Here is a 17,067-nt window from a genome sequence, read left to right as displayed (position 1 = left end):
CTGCCAAAAGTCTGTAGGTTAGATTTTAGGGTCCAGAATGAAGCTAGATCTTAAATACTTAAAGGAGCGATCAGTGTCTACACAGAGGGCACTTCATCTCACAACTGTGACTTCATAAACACCCACTGCCAAGTACAAAAGTATAGAGCAGGCACACCCCCGTTGCCTTCCGTTCTCTTCTCCGTGCCTGGGTTTTTCAGGCAATGAAAAAAAAAAAAAAACCAATTCCTTGACATCATAAAACTTATAAAAAGGAAATCGATGTCAAAACCAGCAAGAGGCACAGAAGGATTTTCATTTAAGAGACCTGCACCATGAAGGTGCAACTTACGTATCAGGACTGTGATAAACTACAAAGCAAAGACAGCTGGGCAAGGTCACTAGCTTGTGACTCTAAGCTTGTGTCCACCTGCCGTACACCCACCTGAGCTGTGGGCACAAAGTACCGTGTCAGGCATGACACCCAATCCAAAAACCTGCTAGGACTTCCAACACTCACAAGGATATAGAGGGAGGAGTGCTTACAGTTTATTAAGTATCTGGACGTGAGGAGGCCTCCAATACTCCACACTGTCGGATGAATTATATACCTTGACATTTGACTATACGGACATCACTCGTCCAAACTCTCCTCTTTAAGAGAAAACACGTAGGGGCGCCTCAGTGGCTCAGTTGGTTCAGCATCCAATTTCAGCTCAGGTCATGATCTCAAAGCTCATGAGTTCAAGCCCCACGTCGGGCTCTGTGCTGACAGCTCAGAGGCTGGAGCCTGCTTCAGATTCTGTGACTCCTTCTCTCTCTGCCCCTCCCCCACTCACGCTCAGTCTCTCTCTCTTTCTCTCTCTCTCTCTCCTCTCTCTCTCAAAAATAAATAAAACATCAAAAGAATTTTTACGAAAAGAGAAAACACGTAAATGCACACATAGATGCAAAGCACACAAGGACAGGCACATGGAGACCACTGCTTTGGCATCAGCTTGTGGTACAAAGAATGAATTCCAAGTCCTTAAGCTCTCCGTAGAGACGTGCATACACGCGGGATTCTCCCTCTATGTACGTGCGAAAGACACGGAATGCCACACGGCCCTGCCCTCTCCTTCCCTCAACATGTACGTAAAAGACATACATATATGCACACATATGCATGTATGCATGGTTAACCACATGTGTGGCATTTCTTGCACACATGGATAGTGAACCTGCCTGGAGGCACACACACACACACACACACACACACACACACACACATAGCCCTCCTACACCATTGATGTAGAAGTGCTACTGAGATTCCGGCATCCCATGCCTGTATAGACATATATGTATGCAATATACACGGGAGAGGAATAAAAAGACAGGTCAGCTGTCACCCCGACCAGCAGGCTGACTCACTCAGCTGTTGAGTGGCAGCCCCCCCCACCTCCAGTAAGCGACGTCCCCCTTCCTGGCATGTGATGCCAACCCAAACAGAGCTGTCTTCTGCTCGGACTGGGTTTGAAACACCCTTGTTGGGAGGTGAAACTGAAGGTCCTGCCAGTCAGTGGGCTGCTGGCCTCACCTGCACCACTACCCCCTGCAGGGTGCGTCCTCTGCCTTCACCCGCTTCTCCCGCCCCTCCTCTCCACGCGCCCCTGGCACTGGAGTGACACTGATCTGCCAGGGCCACAGTGACCTGCACGTGTGGACACACGCAGTGGGGCTCTTGGTCTCATTCTCCTCAGCTTCTTAGCAGCTCGGGGCCCTGGCAACCTCTCTAGCCCTTGAGACACGCCGTCGGCACTGGGCTTCACGCTCACCCCCTAAACTGGTTGCCTCTCCAGCCTCCATGTATCAAACGAGCTCCAGCCCCACGGCCTGCTGAAAGTTCTGGAAAGCAGCCAGGCTCCTCGGTGCCCCAGAGCCACGGCACCTGGAAACACCGTCCCTTTGTTCTTCACCTGCTGCCCCCTTTCTATCTTGCAGCTTCTCCAACTGGCCTTCCCCGGCCACCCTGTCCAAAGCTCTCTCCCCCTGTTCCTCTGTGTACAGCCCCTCACAACTTCTGACCCTCGGAATATTTGCGTCTGGACACTGGCCCCCATTTCCACCACCTCCCCATTATCCCCCAACAGGCCGGCGGCCACGTCTCTCTCGTCCACCAGCAAGCACTGTGTATCCAGCTCAGACCAGATCGCCAGGAACATTTGTTAACTATTACAAATCGGTCACAAGGATTAAAGATGCTGTCTGCATGTGAGGAGGTAATATTCGAGTTAGCTAGGGAAAACTGAAATGTGAGCAACGTGTTGCCACAAATAAAAAGAAGAAAGAATTTGAAACTTCTCCTGGAACAGAAATCTCTTCATCCAGGGGAACTCCTCTCTCATACATTCAAGAAATCAGAGCCCAGGGTGGTTGCGCAGCCTGCCCAGGATCACACAGCTGGTTAACGTAAGAGCGGGGACCGAAGGCCAGGTCTCCCGGCTACAGCCCTGCTGCTCCCTCGTCATTTACAAAAGCTATGGAAACCATCCATGTGTGCCACACGCACACGAGCCTGGAGCAACCTTGGTAAGTTGTAGTCCGATGAGAGGGAGGTCTAGAAATATCAAGCGAATTTTCAGGATGTAATTCTGCATCAATTCTGATTTTCCCTACCCGGTGATAATGCAGAAGGCCATTGGTAACCTCTGGCAGACAGGGGAGATCACCAACTAACGTAAGTTGGCACAACCGGATCTGCCTCGAGGCTCAGCTGCCTCAGCGCCAGGCAAAACCGAATTCTTATTTCCATTTTGAAAAACACAGTCCCCTCCCACACTTGTTAAATGCGTATTCGTTACGTGATGCGATTCGTTTGATGTTTATAAACGAGTCCCGTTGGGCTATTTTGCCAAAGGCCCTCAGTTTGAATGGATGTACGTCATGACCTCGCGACTCAACGCCAACTACTCCGAAACCTGAGAAGCACAGGAAAATGGTTTCTCGTAAATATCCTGCCAAGTGAGCGTTGTGTGGTTTCTTACCTTCAGAAACGCAGCTCTCAATACCCAGCACAGAAAGGGCCCCACGGGGCAGCCCTCACCTACCTGCAAGGGCGCTTGTAACACGCGGGCTTAGAGGCCATGCCATCGTCCTGGACTAATTTTCTCAGAATTGTAATGAGCCCCTGAGATCCATTTTTCAGATGACTGGATCGCAAGTGAATAATACAATTGATGTTGAATAGTCTCCAAGTACCGGCTTTCTTGAATTCACCTCAAAAGCACACTTCCTCGACAACGCACTTGTTAACGAGAGCTTTCCACACTCATGGATCTTTTGTTTTGCACCCCCGAGAGCTAGCCTATCTCAGAAGGACCCCGCCGTGGGTACTTACAGGTTCTCCTGAGGCGAAGCGTTCTGGAGGTGCCTGCCTTGCTTCTACAAAAACCAACACACAAAACACCCCACTCCCACACAGATGGCGAGGAGAGCATACGTACCTTCTGTGACAATGGTTGGCGGTTGTAAGACAATGCGCCTTTGGGCCACGCCAACAATGTACAGCAGTAATTGCTCCTGGAGGTCCCCAAAGCTACGGAATTCCGGGACAGTAAACACCAAGTTGTCACTGGTAGCTATGTGCTGAAGCTCTGCCCTGGAGGCGGCCTGGGTTCCGAGGCCAAACGAGAACACGCTAGCCTGTTTCAGTGCTATGACCCCGTCGCGGATCTCGTCACTAGAAGGCCCGGCGCTTATGAGGACCAGCACCTGGGGAACCCCTTCCTCCACTCGGCTGCCCCCTGCCCGGGTGAAGTGGTTCTCCACCACGAAATCCAGGGCCAGGCCGATATTGGCCAGCTCCCCACCAGTGAACGCAAGGGCTTTCACTGCATCCAGAACCTGCACCTTGGTGGAGTAGGTGTCCAAGGAGAACACGGTTCTGGGCTCATCGCTATACTGGACCACCCCCACTCGGACCTGCTGAGTTCCAACCGCGAGTCTCTCAAGGAGATTTACAAGGAAGTCGCGAATGACTGCAAAATGGACACTTCCGGTGTTGTTTGATCCATCAATAAGGAAAATAATGTCAGCAGAGTCTTGTGCTTTAAAAGAAAGAAATGCAAAAAATGTGAAAGCGTTAGAACAAGTGACCACATGCATTGTTCAGTGTTCTGACATGTTTCTTTGGAAACCAACAAGAAACACGAAATACAGACAAACAAAACACATGTTGATTAAGGAATGTGAAATTCTCTTTTAGTTCTGCATTCTGAATGGATAAGAGGCAACTCCTCGCGAACAGTGGCGTAAAATAGGAACATTTATATCAAATGTTCATTGGTCCCGTCTTTGTAGTTACAACTCAAAACATCATATTCACTTTTCTGGGGGAAGAATCATGAGTACGTGTTCTAGAAATCTCTACCAAATTTGGAGGGAAATGTTGTTACGTGGAATTGTGCGTTACCATACCTACAGGAGGTCCAAACATGATTTCTAATTTTTGGATGTTTCTCTCATTATCCTCAAGTGCTTATAGGAATTTTCTTTGCCCAAATCCACAGCTACGAAACAGAAGCCCAGAGTCAGGGTTTGGTGACTTATCATCCCAGCATGTTGAACACCTGATTCCTGGAATGACTACTGTTTCTTCTCTTTAAAAACCAAGATGGCGGCCTGCACGCAACTTTGTGAATTTGAAAGGAAGAACTCAAGCTACGCTTCAAGTTTTAATCTTAAAAATATCTGATAAATGTTTGGTTTGATCTTCTCTTCTCATACGATATTGAGTTGCGTGGAACTCACGTGCAGGTCTGGGATTAGGCTAGATGTTTTGTTCACATACTTTTGCTATTGCCTCTGTATTCAATCACATAATGCAGAACAATGTTAAGCAGAGTGATATGAAACCAGTCATGACATAATTATCCAACCTTATTTTTATGACGTCCTAAACTGACTGCCTCTAATAAACCCTGGATCAGAATTAGTTCTGGGGTTATACAGATGGACAAAAAAACGGGGACCTTGGCCTCTTTCCTCCTTACAATGGCAAACTAGAAACTTCCATTCCACTATGAAAAATGCGGACTTCATAGAAGCATTGGGTAAGGAGTAGCAATTAATAATCTATAAACCTGAGTGAAATATTTCAAAGGCTCCACTGGAAAATTTAAATTGGACTGATTTAAAACTAGAGGAAAAGAAAAATTATTCTGGTGAATGTTTTTTAATAACTTAAGTGTGTGTTAGGAACAGGAAAAGACTGTATGTGAGCATATGTGATATTTATATTCTGAGATTTTAGGAAGCTATATTTGGGATATAATCACAACACTGTATATAAGACCATGAGTTCTGATCTTTCTCATGACAGTGAACATTTTATGTTTAAAATTAATTTTTCCTTGTGCCAGAAAAAGTTGCCCCCATTTTCACGTGGAAACAGGATACAAATCTTATCTCATAAAATTAAAGAATTCTGCTACAGTGAAACTATGTTCTTACTCAAGTTCCCTCATACGAAAGCTGAGCCAGAGGTTGCCTAAATCAGAAGAACTCTTCCTCCCCTCACACACAATCCCTGACAACGTTCTTGCAGGTGAATCCCTTGCACAGGGAAAGATAGTAACTTGGAAACATGAGGGTTAATGAGAAGGATAATTTTTTGCTACAGTAATTAAGGTCTTGTGTTTTTAGTAAGTGTCACACAAAAGTATAAAATAAGAGTGGGCCTTTGCTAGGAATCCCAACACATTTGCTTTTTCTTTAGCCAAAACATAAGATTCCTGAAGGATCTTTGGGAGGGCGCAGTGCCATAGAAATGGCCCGCATCATCATATGAGCCGCAGGCTCTGTCCATCACACCACTGTATCCCTCAACCTCTCCCAGGCGTGAACCAATGACCCTGAGAGACCGTAAAAGATGTGCATACCAATAAAAGAAGGATTAGCTAGGAGCCTAGGGTCCTCAGGAAGAGAGAAACGATAACCTAATACATAGGATGACACATTCCTTATTCGTTTATTAACTTTTAATTAATTTATTACATTATCTTTTTTGGTTGCAATTTATAACAGTGTACAAATTAAGAGAAACCCTGTGGGAAAACCCTTGACCCTTTCTCCTCCTAAAGGCTGAACTGCAGCAGGTCATAGAAAAATGTTGGATAATTTGTCATCACTGAAAAAACAACATTGTCCTCTTACGCACACAATGATGGGACACACATTGGCATGCTGTGTTATCCAGGTGAGCGGAAGCCTCAAACAGACACAAGAGCTGTGGGTTCTTGTGTACAGCAAGGCGTACCGATGACCAGTTTTAAGTCTAAGGATAATCAGCTCTAACTAAAATTTACAACGTGAAGTTGCCTGGTTTTCCACTTTTGTGGCTCACGTATCACACACACCCTTCTGTGGCATTTTCCATAGAAAACTTTCATCGTGTCCATGGAAAAGTCAGGCTCCTTCAACACTGTTGGAAACATTCTTTTCTGGAGCACACTGATGTGGGCACAATGCCTTCCTCAGCTCGTGGGATGCTTCCTTTTTCTTTTTTTTTTTTTAAGAAAAATTAAAGAGATCATATGTGTGTTTCCTCTGCAAACACAAAACTGTAGATTGATTTCGTGAGTGCTTTAAATGTTCATCTTTTGCAAAGAAGAGAAGGCTCACACTGAAATCCTCACCGAATACAGACCACTTTGGGCTTTCACTTCAGAGCACAGCTCTTGCATTTTAGTGATGTGCATTTATAAAAGGATGACAAAGAGATTTTTAAAGAACACCACCTTCAGAGACTGATTATGTGAGTAGAGTTCATTTAGAACGTTTTATACACACCATAGATTTCGGTCAAGAACACTCTATGGGGAAGAGTTACCCAGCAGACAGGTAATGGGAAGAAATGGCCCTAACTCACTAGCAATCTCTAGAATGCCCTCTGGAAGCAGAGGATTATTATTTTACGTTTATGCTGTGGTACATGCAATGGTACGTGATACCGGAGGAATTGCAGAGTGAAGTTAATCAGAAAAGACAACATAAACGGATTAATTTTCCACCGCGGAGCTGCTAGTGGCTTGGACACTAGAAGACAGAGATGCTTTCTTGGCATAAAAACAAAGGTTTTTTTTCATCTGTGTGGAAACGTACCATGTTGAAAGGCTCAGTTAGGATTCATGTAAGAATACGATTGTTCATTTAAACATAAAAGCAAACTCATCCGCTCTTTTCCCTCACTTGGCCAAAACAGCAATAAAGAAAAGATGTCCTGTGTCTCCACTGACCCCTTCACCCTTCTGACATGGATCACTTATCATCCCTATATTCAGAAATGTGATGATCGGTGAAAAGTCAGTATAGGCAGCCTCACAGCATCCCCTTGTTCCCCGGAGATTTTGGTTTGGGATGCTCTGGGGGTGGGGGGGGGGTCCCCACCTTCTTCTCCTATAATCTGGCAGGATCAACACATGTATCATGAAACACGGGTGAGGCATGTCACTTGTAGCACAGAACGCTTTTGGGGTTAAACGGGAAGAATCCAGACTGTCACCCGCTCCTCTGTCAGAAGCAGAGCCGCTGGCAGGACATTAGCATTCCCACCGCTGTCAGAGTTGAAATCATGGGCAACCACTGGGCGGACCATTTTATGAACAGCCTCCCGAAACGCCCTGTGGGTGGTTAGTTCTGAAACCCTTCTCCCATCCAAGCTCTGCCTGCCCAGGACAACTGGTTCCTTCTCCTGACCTCTAGTCATATTGTTCCCTAACCCCTGCTTTCTGAATCTGTTACAAAAACCTGACGTCCATACCGTTTACCTACAATTCCCCCGTTATCCGGATTGCAGTCCAGAAAGCCCTCCCTTTCTCCAGACTCCACGTGCCCCTTCTGTCTTTCCACAAGCCCCTCCCGTGTGGCCCTTTAGATTGACCGATTTAGGGGCGCCTGGGGGGCTCAGTCGGTTAAGCGTCCCACTTCGGCACAGGTCATGATCGCGTGGTCCGTGGGTTCAAACCCCACGTCGGGCTCTGTGCTGACAGCTCGGAGTCTGGAGCCCACTTCGGGTTCCGTGTCTCCCTCTCTCTCCGCCCCTCCCCAGCTCGTGCTCTCTGTCTCTCAAAAATAAATAGGCATTAAAAAGTTAGATTGGCCAATTTATGTCTCAAAATCCCCAGTCTTGCTTCTCCCTGCCCCATCCAACATGTCACCCTGCCTCCCGCCTCCTGTTTTTGAGCCCTCTGGGGGGCAACCACTTTTGAAAGCGTAGAAAAGCGGGCTGTGAATCCCGCTCCTGTGATCACCTCCTGGGGCCGGTGTGGAGGCTGCCTGTCCCCTCCACCCCCTTGCATTCAGACAATCACCCGCCTCCCCAGCTAAGCGCGCTGAAGGGACCTCCAGCCTTCCTTGGGTTTCCCTTATATCCCACTCAGCCTGCAGCCACACGGCACACCTGTGCTCCTCTCCAGAGACTTTAACGTCTATGTGGCTAACCTTCCTGAGCACCGGCCTCCCAGGTCCCCAGCGGCCCCCTGTCCACCGTGCCCTACGCACGTGAGGGCCACCCCGTGAGCATCTCGCAAAACTACTGCACCCCCATGATGTGCCCTTGGTCTCCCTCCGTACGCTGTGGTGGCAGCGTCCCCCAGGTCCCATGACCAGCGGTCTCTAAGACTCCTCCCCCTCCCGGCCCCCGTGAGCTCGTCCCCCTCCTCCCCACCGGGCAGGACCCCCTCGTGGGCTGCTGCAAGAACTCACTCGCCACCATTCTGGATTTCCTTCCCAAGAAGATCCTCCTGCCCCTCCATCACTCTCTCTTTGCAAGCCCTGCCGTGCGTTCACAACACGGTGCTCTCTCTCCAGGACACGGGTTCTCTGTCCCAATAACAGATGGGAGGGATCTTTGTGAGCTGCCCGCCTGGCCACGCTTCCTTGGCTTCCTTGGCTAAGGATCACAGAAGTCCCTCCCGTGGGGTCATAATATGAGAATGGGGTTTTTTAGAGTTAAAATCTAACTGTTTCCGGGTGCCTGGGTGGCTCAGTCAATTAAGCGTCCGACTCTTGGTTTCGACTCAGGTCATGATCTCACAGTCGTGAGTTCAAGCCCCACATCGGACTCTGTGCGGACAGTGCAGAGCCTGCTTGGGATTCTCTCTCTCCTTCTCTCTCTCTCTCTGCCCTTCCCCTGCTCGATTTGTCTCTCTCTCTCTCTCTCTCTCTCTCTCTCTCTCTCTCAAAACAAGTCAACTTAAAAAAAAAAACTTTTTTAAATAAAATAAAATTTAATTGTTTCAGAAAACACCATCCTGGATGCAGGTGAAAGTGCTACCTTAGAAGGAGGCGACACAGCGTGGTCAAACCTTTGTTTTTACACCTGTGAACAGCCATCTCTTCCCGGTCCCGCCCCACCCACCCCCCCGTCTTTTAGCCACAGTGTTGCTCTAATGCCAGCAGTTGCCAAGCTTATCTCCAAAGAACAGCGAGGCAGGCAGCAGCTTGGCAATGGTGCCATTACCTGTGATGTCTTTAAGGGTCTCTGTGCCTCCAGCCCCTTCTGGAGCCACGGATGACTGCACACAGGACACTAAGCTTCCTACTATGTCGTGAAGTGAGGTAAAATTCTCTAGGTTGAACACATGCATATTGAGCGGTTCGCTCGCTATTTCTCTTAACGCTCCTTCATCTGAATCCTCAACTCCAATTGCAAACACGTTAACATCAGCAGACTTAAGTTCCGCTGAAGGCAGAGCAAGGCCGTCGTCCGAGTGTCCACTGGTCAACACTACAATAACCTGAGGGACTCCGTCACTGGCCCGGCTTCCAGCAGCCTCAGTGAGGTGATTCTGCATTACGTATTCTAATCCTTTTCCAGTCTGATTGCTTCCCCCAATATAAGACATGTTGGAAATGTGGGAGAGGACTTCTTGATTAGTACGGTACGTATTTAACAGGAACTCGGTATGTGGGTTGCCGTTGAACTGGACCAGAGCAAAATGGAACTCATTTTCTCCCACAGCTAAAGATTTTATAACATCATATAGAAACTCTCGAACAAGTTGGAAATGTTCCTTTCCAATGCTCCAAGAGGAATCCACTAGAAATATTATATCGGCAGCGGCACCATTTTTGACATCTTTAAAAAAAGACATTGGTTTAGATTTTTCTCCTGTTCAGCAATTACTTCCTATCGGCGCAAAGCCTTCCTAACCTAACTCGGCTTACGCTGTGCTGTTAACTGAGTGGCCCACACCTCGCTTGCACTACGGGCAGGCGGGAGGACTTTACCTGAGGGGCAGGGACCTGGGCACAGGGACAGCTGTTGGTCAGCAACCCTTGGCCCAACTTCCATATGCAATGAACCCCATCCGTGAACCAGTAGCAGGCTCCAGAATGGGGGAGAAAACATTCCCTGGCATGTCTTTTAACTCAAGCGTGATTCTCTGTGACAGTTTGAGCCCCGACACCCACCTGATGAGACCAGGCTACGCCATCAGAGATAACCAACCGCCATTTTAAAAATTCCTTCTTCATTTTTGGCTCTGAAACGGGGCCTCGAGAAGAAGGAACAGTGAAAATGACCGCTTTACGTTAACTAGCGTCCGATGCTTGGCGTACTTTGCCAGAAAAATACACATGGCAAGTATGTCTTCCTTACGTGAAGACTTCAATAACTGGAGAGAAAGGAAAGGTCTCATTGTTCCCAGACTTTTTGGCATGAAGAAAGGCACCCTAACTAGTCACTATATATTTTTCAGGGCCAGAAGAGTCTTTGCAGATGTGGGATATTATTTATCTTTCTCAAAGACAGTGGGAGCAGGGAGCTCAGGGCACCAGGCCGGGGGTGCCCGAGGAGGGCCCTTCTGCAGCTGTGGGCCAGGCTGGCTGTACACAGCCAGCTCCCAGACTCTACTTACCTCAGGCCTCCCTGATGCCCCAAGCAATGCTCCCCTTTCCTTGAGGTGGCATTTGCCTCCCACCATCTAAGGACCACCGCGTCCAGTGGGAGAATCCCTGCCCAAGACCCAACTCTCCAGGCAAAGGAGAGAGAGAGACTCAAGGCCATCCCTCCAAACTCATAGTGCGTGAAGCATTTCTAAGTTCTCTAAAACTCTGCAAGCAAATTCTTAAGAGGGTTCATTTGGATCTTTTTTTTTTTTTTTTCATCATTTGGGGAAGTGTTTTTTTTCCAGACTTGATTCTAGATGAAAAATGTCTTTTTGTATCCAGAATTATACAAAGAGGGTGATCTGGGTGTTTTGTTTTCAAGGAAAATAATGCTTACTCTCAATAATTGTCTCATCCTGGTTTCAGGTGCCGTGAGATCAAACCAGGGCCAGGAGTGCGGAAAAGCCCTTCATTTTGGTGAAATGTTTGCGACACAAACGTTCTGTTCATACCCAGTGTGAAAACAAACCACTTGCGAACCAACTCCAAGATATCAACCCAAGGGTTAGTAAAAGTAGGCCATCTCTCACTGGATACAGAGCATCTGGAGAAGTCTGTGCATTGAACGAACATCCTGAGACAAAGGGCTCCACCACCCCCCTACGTCACATCTAAGTTCTGGCTCAAGCTCACGAGGTCTAAGATCAAAACATCAGAGAGCACCTTCCTCTGAATAAAAGTAAGAAGTGTTTCTGGATCTTACCTGCTTGCTGCTGTTGGGCACGGGTAAGAGAAAAGCCTGAGAGAAAGAGGCAAAAGGTGGCCACCAAGGGCAAATGTCGATGTTTCCTCATTTTGAACGTGTCTAAGCACCAAGTGGGAACCTAAACAAGAAAAGAGGGTGGAGGCAAAATGATCAGTTCTGGTGCTCAGATTACAAACCACTGCACCAAGGATTTAGCCCTTCTACGAAAAGGAGTGCTGACTACACAGTCAGTGAAAATCTTTGAATCCCGTGATGGTACTCCTTTGGTCGTACCTAAAACAAAACCAAACAAAATGGGTAATTAAACCCTCGTTCCTCTCAGACTGAGGCAGGCCACAACAGCATGTCACCCAGAAAATGGCGGAGAAAGAGAGAGGGAGAGACAGAGAGTCAAGGGTAAAGGTATTTGTGGCCGCAGAAAGTGGTGGGTCTGCGACACCCAGCTTAACTGTAGATGGTGTCTGAAAGAATCCCCCAGGAAATCTTCAGTTCATGGAGAGAATGGGCTTTGCCCAAATCAGAGCGTGTGCCAACACGGCCATGGCCTCTGGGACCACTGCAAATCTCGCCCTCGTTCCTGTTGCTTTTTTTTTTTTAATGTTTTCTTAACGTTTTTATTTATTTTTGAGACAGAGATAGAGCATGTGCTGAGCTGTCAGCACAGAGCCCGACCAGAGCCCGACGCGGGGCTCGAACTCATGGACTGTGAGATCATGTCACAGTCACGTGACTGTGAGATCACAGACTATGAGCTGAAGTCGATGCTTAACCGACTGAGCCACCCAGGCGCCCCGCCCTTGTTCCCGTTTAGCACTTTTTTCAACGTTTTTGTTTTGTTTTGTTTTGTTTTTTTATTTATTTATTTTTGGGACAGAGAGAGACAGAGCATGAACGGGGAAGGGGCAGAGAGAGAGGGAGACACAGAATCGGAAACAGGCTCCAGGCTCCGAGCCATCAGCCCAGAGCCTGACGCGGGGCTCGAACTCACGGACCGCGAGATCGTGACCTGGCTGAAGTCGGACGCTTAACCGACTGCGCCACCCAGGCGCCCCCGGTTTAGCACTTTTTTCCCAGCAACCACCAATCTCAGAATGAAAGAAGCCCAGGGCCGTTGAATTAACAAGCCTGTGAAGCCAGACCTGAGGGCGGGCCGCCTGGCGGCGTGGTCTCCCGTCCCCACGCACCAGCTGGTGGCCACAAGCGTGACTTCCAACCAGCCACGCTCATGTTCAGATGGGCAGATCTTTGCCCCGCAAGCAAAACCCTCTCCTCACCCCAAACCAGAAGGCACCCTCCTCTGTCAAAATTCCAATGGCCTTTTTTGTAGAAATCCGGGGGGAAACATCCTAAAATCATTTGGAAGTTCAAAAGAGCCAGAGAGCCACAGTGATCTTGAGAAATTAAGAAAGAAAAATATAGCTGGAGGTATCATGTTTCCTGATTTAAAAACATATTACAAAGCTACGGTAATCACAACAGTATGGTAATAGAATAAACACAGGCAGGTAGGCCGATAGAATAAAACAGAGATGCCAGAAGTAACCCTCACCTCACTTATATGGCCAAATGATCCTTCATAAGGGTGTTCAGGCGACACAGTAAGAAAGAATAGTCTCTTCAACAAATGGTGCTGCGAAAAGTGCATCTCCACATGCAAAAGAACAAAATTAGACTCTTCCCTTATAATACTCACAAAAACGAACTCAAAATGGGGTCAGAGATCAAAATGTAAGACCTGAAACTATAAAACTCCTAGAAGAAAATAGAAAAGTCCATATGATGGTGGATTTGGCAATGATTTCTCGGATATGACACCAACTGCACAGGCTACAAAAGCAAGAACAAACAAATGGGATTGTAGCAAATGCATAAAACTTCCGTGCGGCAGAGGAAACTACCAACAGAGTGAAAGGGGCAACCTGCAGAATGGGAGAAAATATTCACAAACCATATATCTGATGAGGGTTCAAATCCAGAGTATATAAAGAACTCCCACAACTCAACAACAACAAAATAATCTGACTTAAAAATGGGAAGAGGGCCAGGGGCGCCTCGGGGGCTCTGCGGGTTGAGTGTCTTGACTCTTGATTTTGGCTAAGGCCACAATCCCAGGGTCGTGGGATCCAGCCCCGCGTCAGGCTCTGCACTGAGCATGGAACCTGCTTAAGAATCCGTCTCTCCCTCTGCCCCTCCCCCACTCATGTGCGCACGTGTGTGTGCGCGCTCTCTCTCTCTCAAAAAAATAAATAGAAATAAATAAATAAAATAAAAATAAATAAAAATGGGAAAAGGGCTTGAACAGACATCTCTCCAAAGAAGATACACAAATGGCCGTTAAGCATATGAAAAGATACTCAACATCATTAATCACCAGAGAAATGCAAACAAATCAAAACCACGATGAGCTATCACCTCACACCCATTAGAATGACGGCTATGAAAAAAGAATAGTAAACGATCATTATCGATGAGGAGGCAGAAAAATTGGAACCTTTGTGCCCTGTTGGTGGGAATGTAAAACAATGCAGCCACTAGAGAAAACTACACGGAGGTTCCTCAAAAAATCAAAAATAGAATTCCTGTATAAACTAGCAATCTCACTTCTGGGCATATAGCCAAAATAAATGAAACAGGATTGCAAAGAAATACATCAACACCCCAATTCACTGCAGCACGAGTCACAACAGCCAAGCGGTGGAAACAACATGAGTGCCCATCGACGGGTGAATGGATACGGATAAAGACGATGTACGCATACGATGAAATCTCATGCAGCCTTTAAAAAGAAGGGAATCCTATCATATCCCTACAACGTGGATGAACCCTGAGGACGCTAGGATAAATGAAATGAGCCAGTTCCAAAAAGACACATACCGCGAGACTCCACTTCCGGGACACAGCCAACGATTAGAAACAGGTAACAGGGGCTCCTGGGTGGCTCAGTCGGTTAAGCATCTGACTCTTGTTTCGGCCCAGGGCACGATCTCACAGTTCGTGGGATTGAGCCCCACATCCGGCTCTGTGCTAAGCATGGAGCCTGCTTGGCATTCTCTCTCTCCCTCTACCCCTCTCCCCAGCTTACACTCTGTCTCTCTCTAAACTTAAAAAAAAAAAAAAAATCTGATGTAACACTGAGACCTGGTGCGAAAATTATCTCTGCCCTAAGTCCCAGCTGAGCTATGAAATGAGCTCCACCTAAGGCCTAAGCTTTGGCACCTGCTTGACCTTTCTAGCGTGACCTTCCTCTTGTCCCTAGGCACTCCATGGGCCCAGAGATTCTCTTCACAGCTGTCTGCTGTACAAGGCAGGAGCTCTGCCTTCCCCACATTGCTAATGAAGCCAACATTAAGGACGGTCTGGTATTGTCAATGCTGTCGTACAGAACAACACAACTCACGATAGCAGAGGGAAGTCTGACTGATTAGTGATGCGGCCTTGGCAGAGGACCAATGTCCGGCTGAACTGCTCAGCGAGACGGCATCGAGGGCCAAGGGGAACAAAGAGACAGCCCCTTATGCAGTCTGCCACCTAAGTACATGGGTGCAGGGGGCACAAAGAAAACCAGAGCTCAGGCCCACGGTCGTGCCTGCCAGGGATCAGGCCCAGAGGGAGAAGCTGGAGTCCAAATCTTGTGGCCCAGCTGGGAGGAACAGCAAGACACAGAGCATGGGCCCTAGGCCAGCCTGCCAAAAGTTGGAGGACTCGAGAAAGATAAAACCATAAACAAGAGAGGAGATTCCAAGATCCACTGTGCCTTTGCATTTCCAAGGAAAGTCAACAGAAAGTATCACCTGTGACGAGACCACCCTGTGACTCCAATTCTGAGAGCCTGAAGACATTCTCGGCAGCTGAAATAGAACCACCTGTCGATCCAGCTTTCTCTTGGAAATATATCAACGCTGCCAAGGACATGTTCTAACGATGATCGGAAGGCCAGTCATCAAGAGGACATCTTTCTCTCTTACGAGAAGGTGACAGCGAGTGGTGAGAATGGCAACATTTCAAAGGCACAGCTCAACCACCTTGGCTTGAAACGGTGAACACACATTAGACACGGATGGATACAACCGAGAAGGGCAGTCCCCAGTGCCCAGTGCTTTGGTTCCACGATGTCCCCAAGTCCTAGTTGAGTCCTGGCTGGTGCTCAGGACAGTCCCCACAGGCACTGCTTGGCTGGTCAGTCTGTTTTCTCTACTGAGGATGACCCTCTAACACCGCCCCAGCATCACCGCCTCCGTGCTCTAGAGATCCCTCAAGCCCATGCTCCACCCTGGGAATCTTCCAGATCTTTCCATCCAGCCATACTTTCCCTCCCCCACACTCTGCTAGGCCTATTCCTGAGTTTTGGGGGCAGGGGGAGGAAGTAAACGCAATGTCTGCCATTTGTGTATGTGTGTTCTCAATAAATTGAGAATACACGCTTTAGAACAATGTAAAAGTACATTGCACACATGCTATTCGTGAGTCTCCTGATTACAGCAAACACTGGATTTTCTTATCAGCAGTAAGCATCCTACTAGAAAACGGTTTTGTGGGAAAATTGTCCACACTATTTAAATTTTACTGGATTCTTTCCAAAAATATAAAGTCCTTTCAAAAAAAAAAAAAAACCTGTAATATTACAATTGGTTGAGAACTTTTTTTTTAAATATGGGATCCACGGGTCTGTCAACCTCCCACAAATGTGTACAAAACCCAATCTGTGTACATGTAGGATCCACATTCGCGTGTGACTCTAAAAGCATCCATTCTACCTCCCCCCTAAAGTGTAAGCAGTACCGTTTCCACAAAAAATTTTGATGCAAATCTTCTGGGGAGTCCAGCTCAATGGTTTGAAAGATTTGATCCATGCACAAGACGCAACATTCTAAGGAGTACTTCTGTTCAAGAATTAGAGCGAGAGAATATCACAGGGCCTCGTTGGAAAGCACTAGACTGTGTAATGCATGCCGAGAAAAACAGGACGTGAGACAAAGATCTGCCCACCCACTGCTGGGTGCTGGACGGGCGAGCCACAGGCCCCTGCAGGCAACCTGGACCCATGGGATGTGTAGTGTGGTCAGCAGTTTGCTAATGGCGTTTTAACCATCTCTGTAATTCACAGGGCCTCACATCTGACTTCTTGGAATCCACCAGTCCTCTCATAGGGTAAACATTGAGTGGGCCCTCTACTGAGAAATTCTAAAATATAATTTTCTCATCTTTGATAAAGCTCGTAACATCTAAATGGAAATGGGATGAAATCTGTAGTATCTTCCGGAGGCATTACTTACTTCACCCGTTCTCTAAGGAAAAGGAATTTTAAGTTGGTTGAAAGTGACATGTAAAAATGTTTATTTCCAAGATATTAATCTTTAAGGGTAAGAAGCCCCCTAAACAAAGTGCTACCCAATTGAGACACAAAGTACAGCGCATAGGAATTCTCTTTTCCAAAATGTGCCCAGTTACGGAAG

At 47.4% G+C, this 17,067-nt stretch overlaps 1 protein-coding gene across 7 annotated transcripts in view; it reads right to left on the bottom strand.

The window, feature by feature from the left end:
- The window catches only part of COL6A3 (collagen type VI alpha 3 chain), an 81,023-nt gene that overhangs the window by 54,769 nt on the left and 9,187 nt on the right, over positions 1-17,067 (bottom strand). For 4 of the 7 annotated variants that reach the window (XM_040450568.1, XM_040450570.1, XM_040450569.1 and 1 more), the window contains exon 2: positions 11,612-11,732. In XM_040450568.1, coding sequence (XP_040306502.1) covers positions 11,612-11,702 — 91 coding nt within the window. In that variant the 5' untranslated portion in view covers positions 11,703-11,732. Of the gene's footprint in view, positions 1-3,461; positions 4,065-9,478; positions 10,097-11,611; positions 11,733-17,067 lie in introns of all 7 variants that reach the window. The other 3 variants (XM_040450565.1, XM_040450566.1, XM_040450567.1) reach the window with 2 other exon arrangements.

The sequence above is a fragment of the Herpailurus yagouaroundi genome, unplaced genomic scaffold (assembly GCF_014898765.1).
Source record: "Herpailurus yagouaroundi ecotype Mexico unplaced genomic scaffold, PumYag 202, whole genome shotgun sequence".
Classification (NCBI taxonomy): domain Eukaryota; kingdom Metazoa; phylum Chordata; class Mammalia; order Carnivora; family Felidae; genus Herpailurus; species Herpailurus yagouaroundi.
This window is presented reverse-complemented; position numbering and strand designations above follow the sequence as displayed.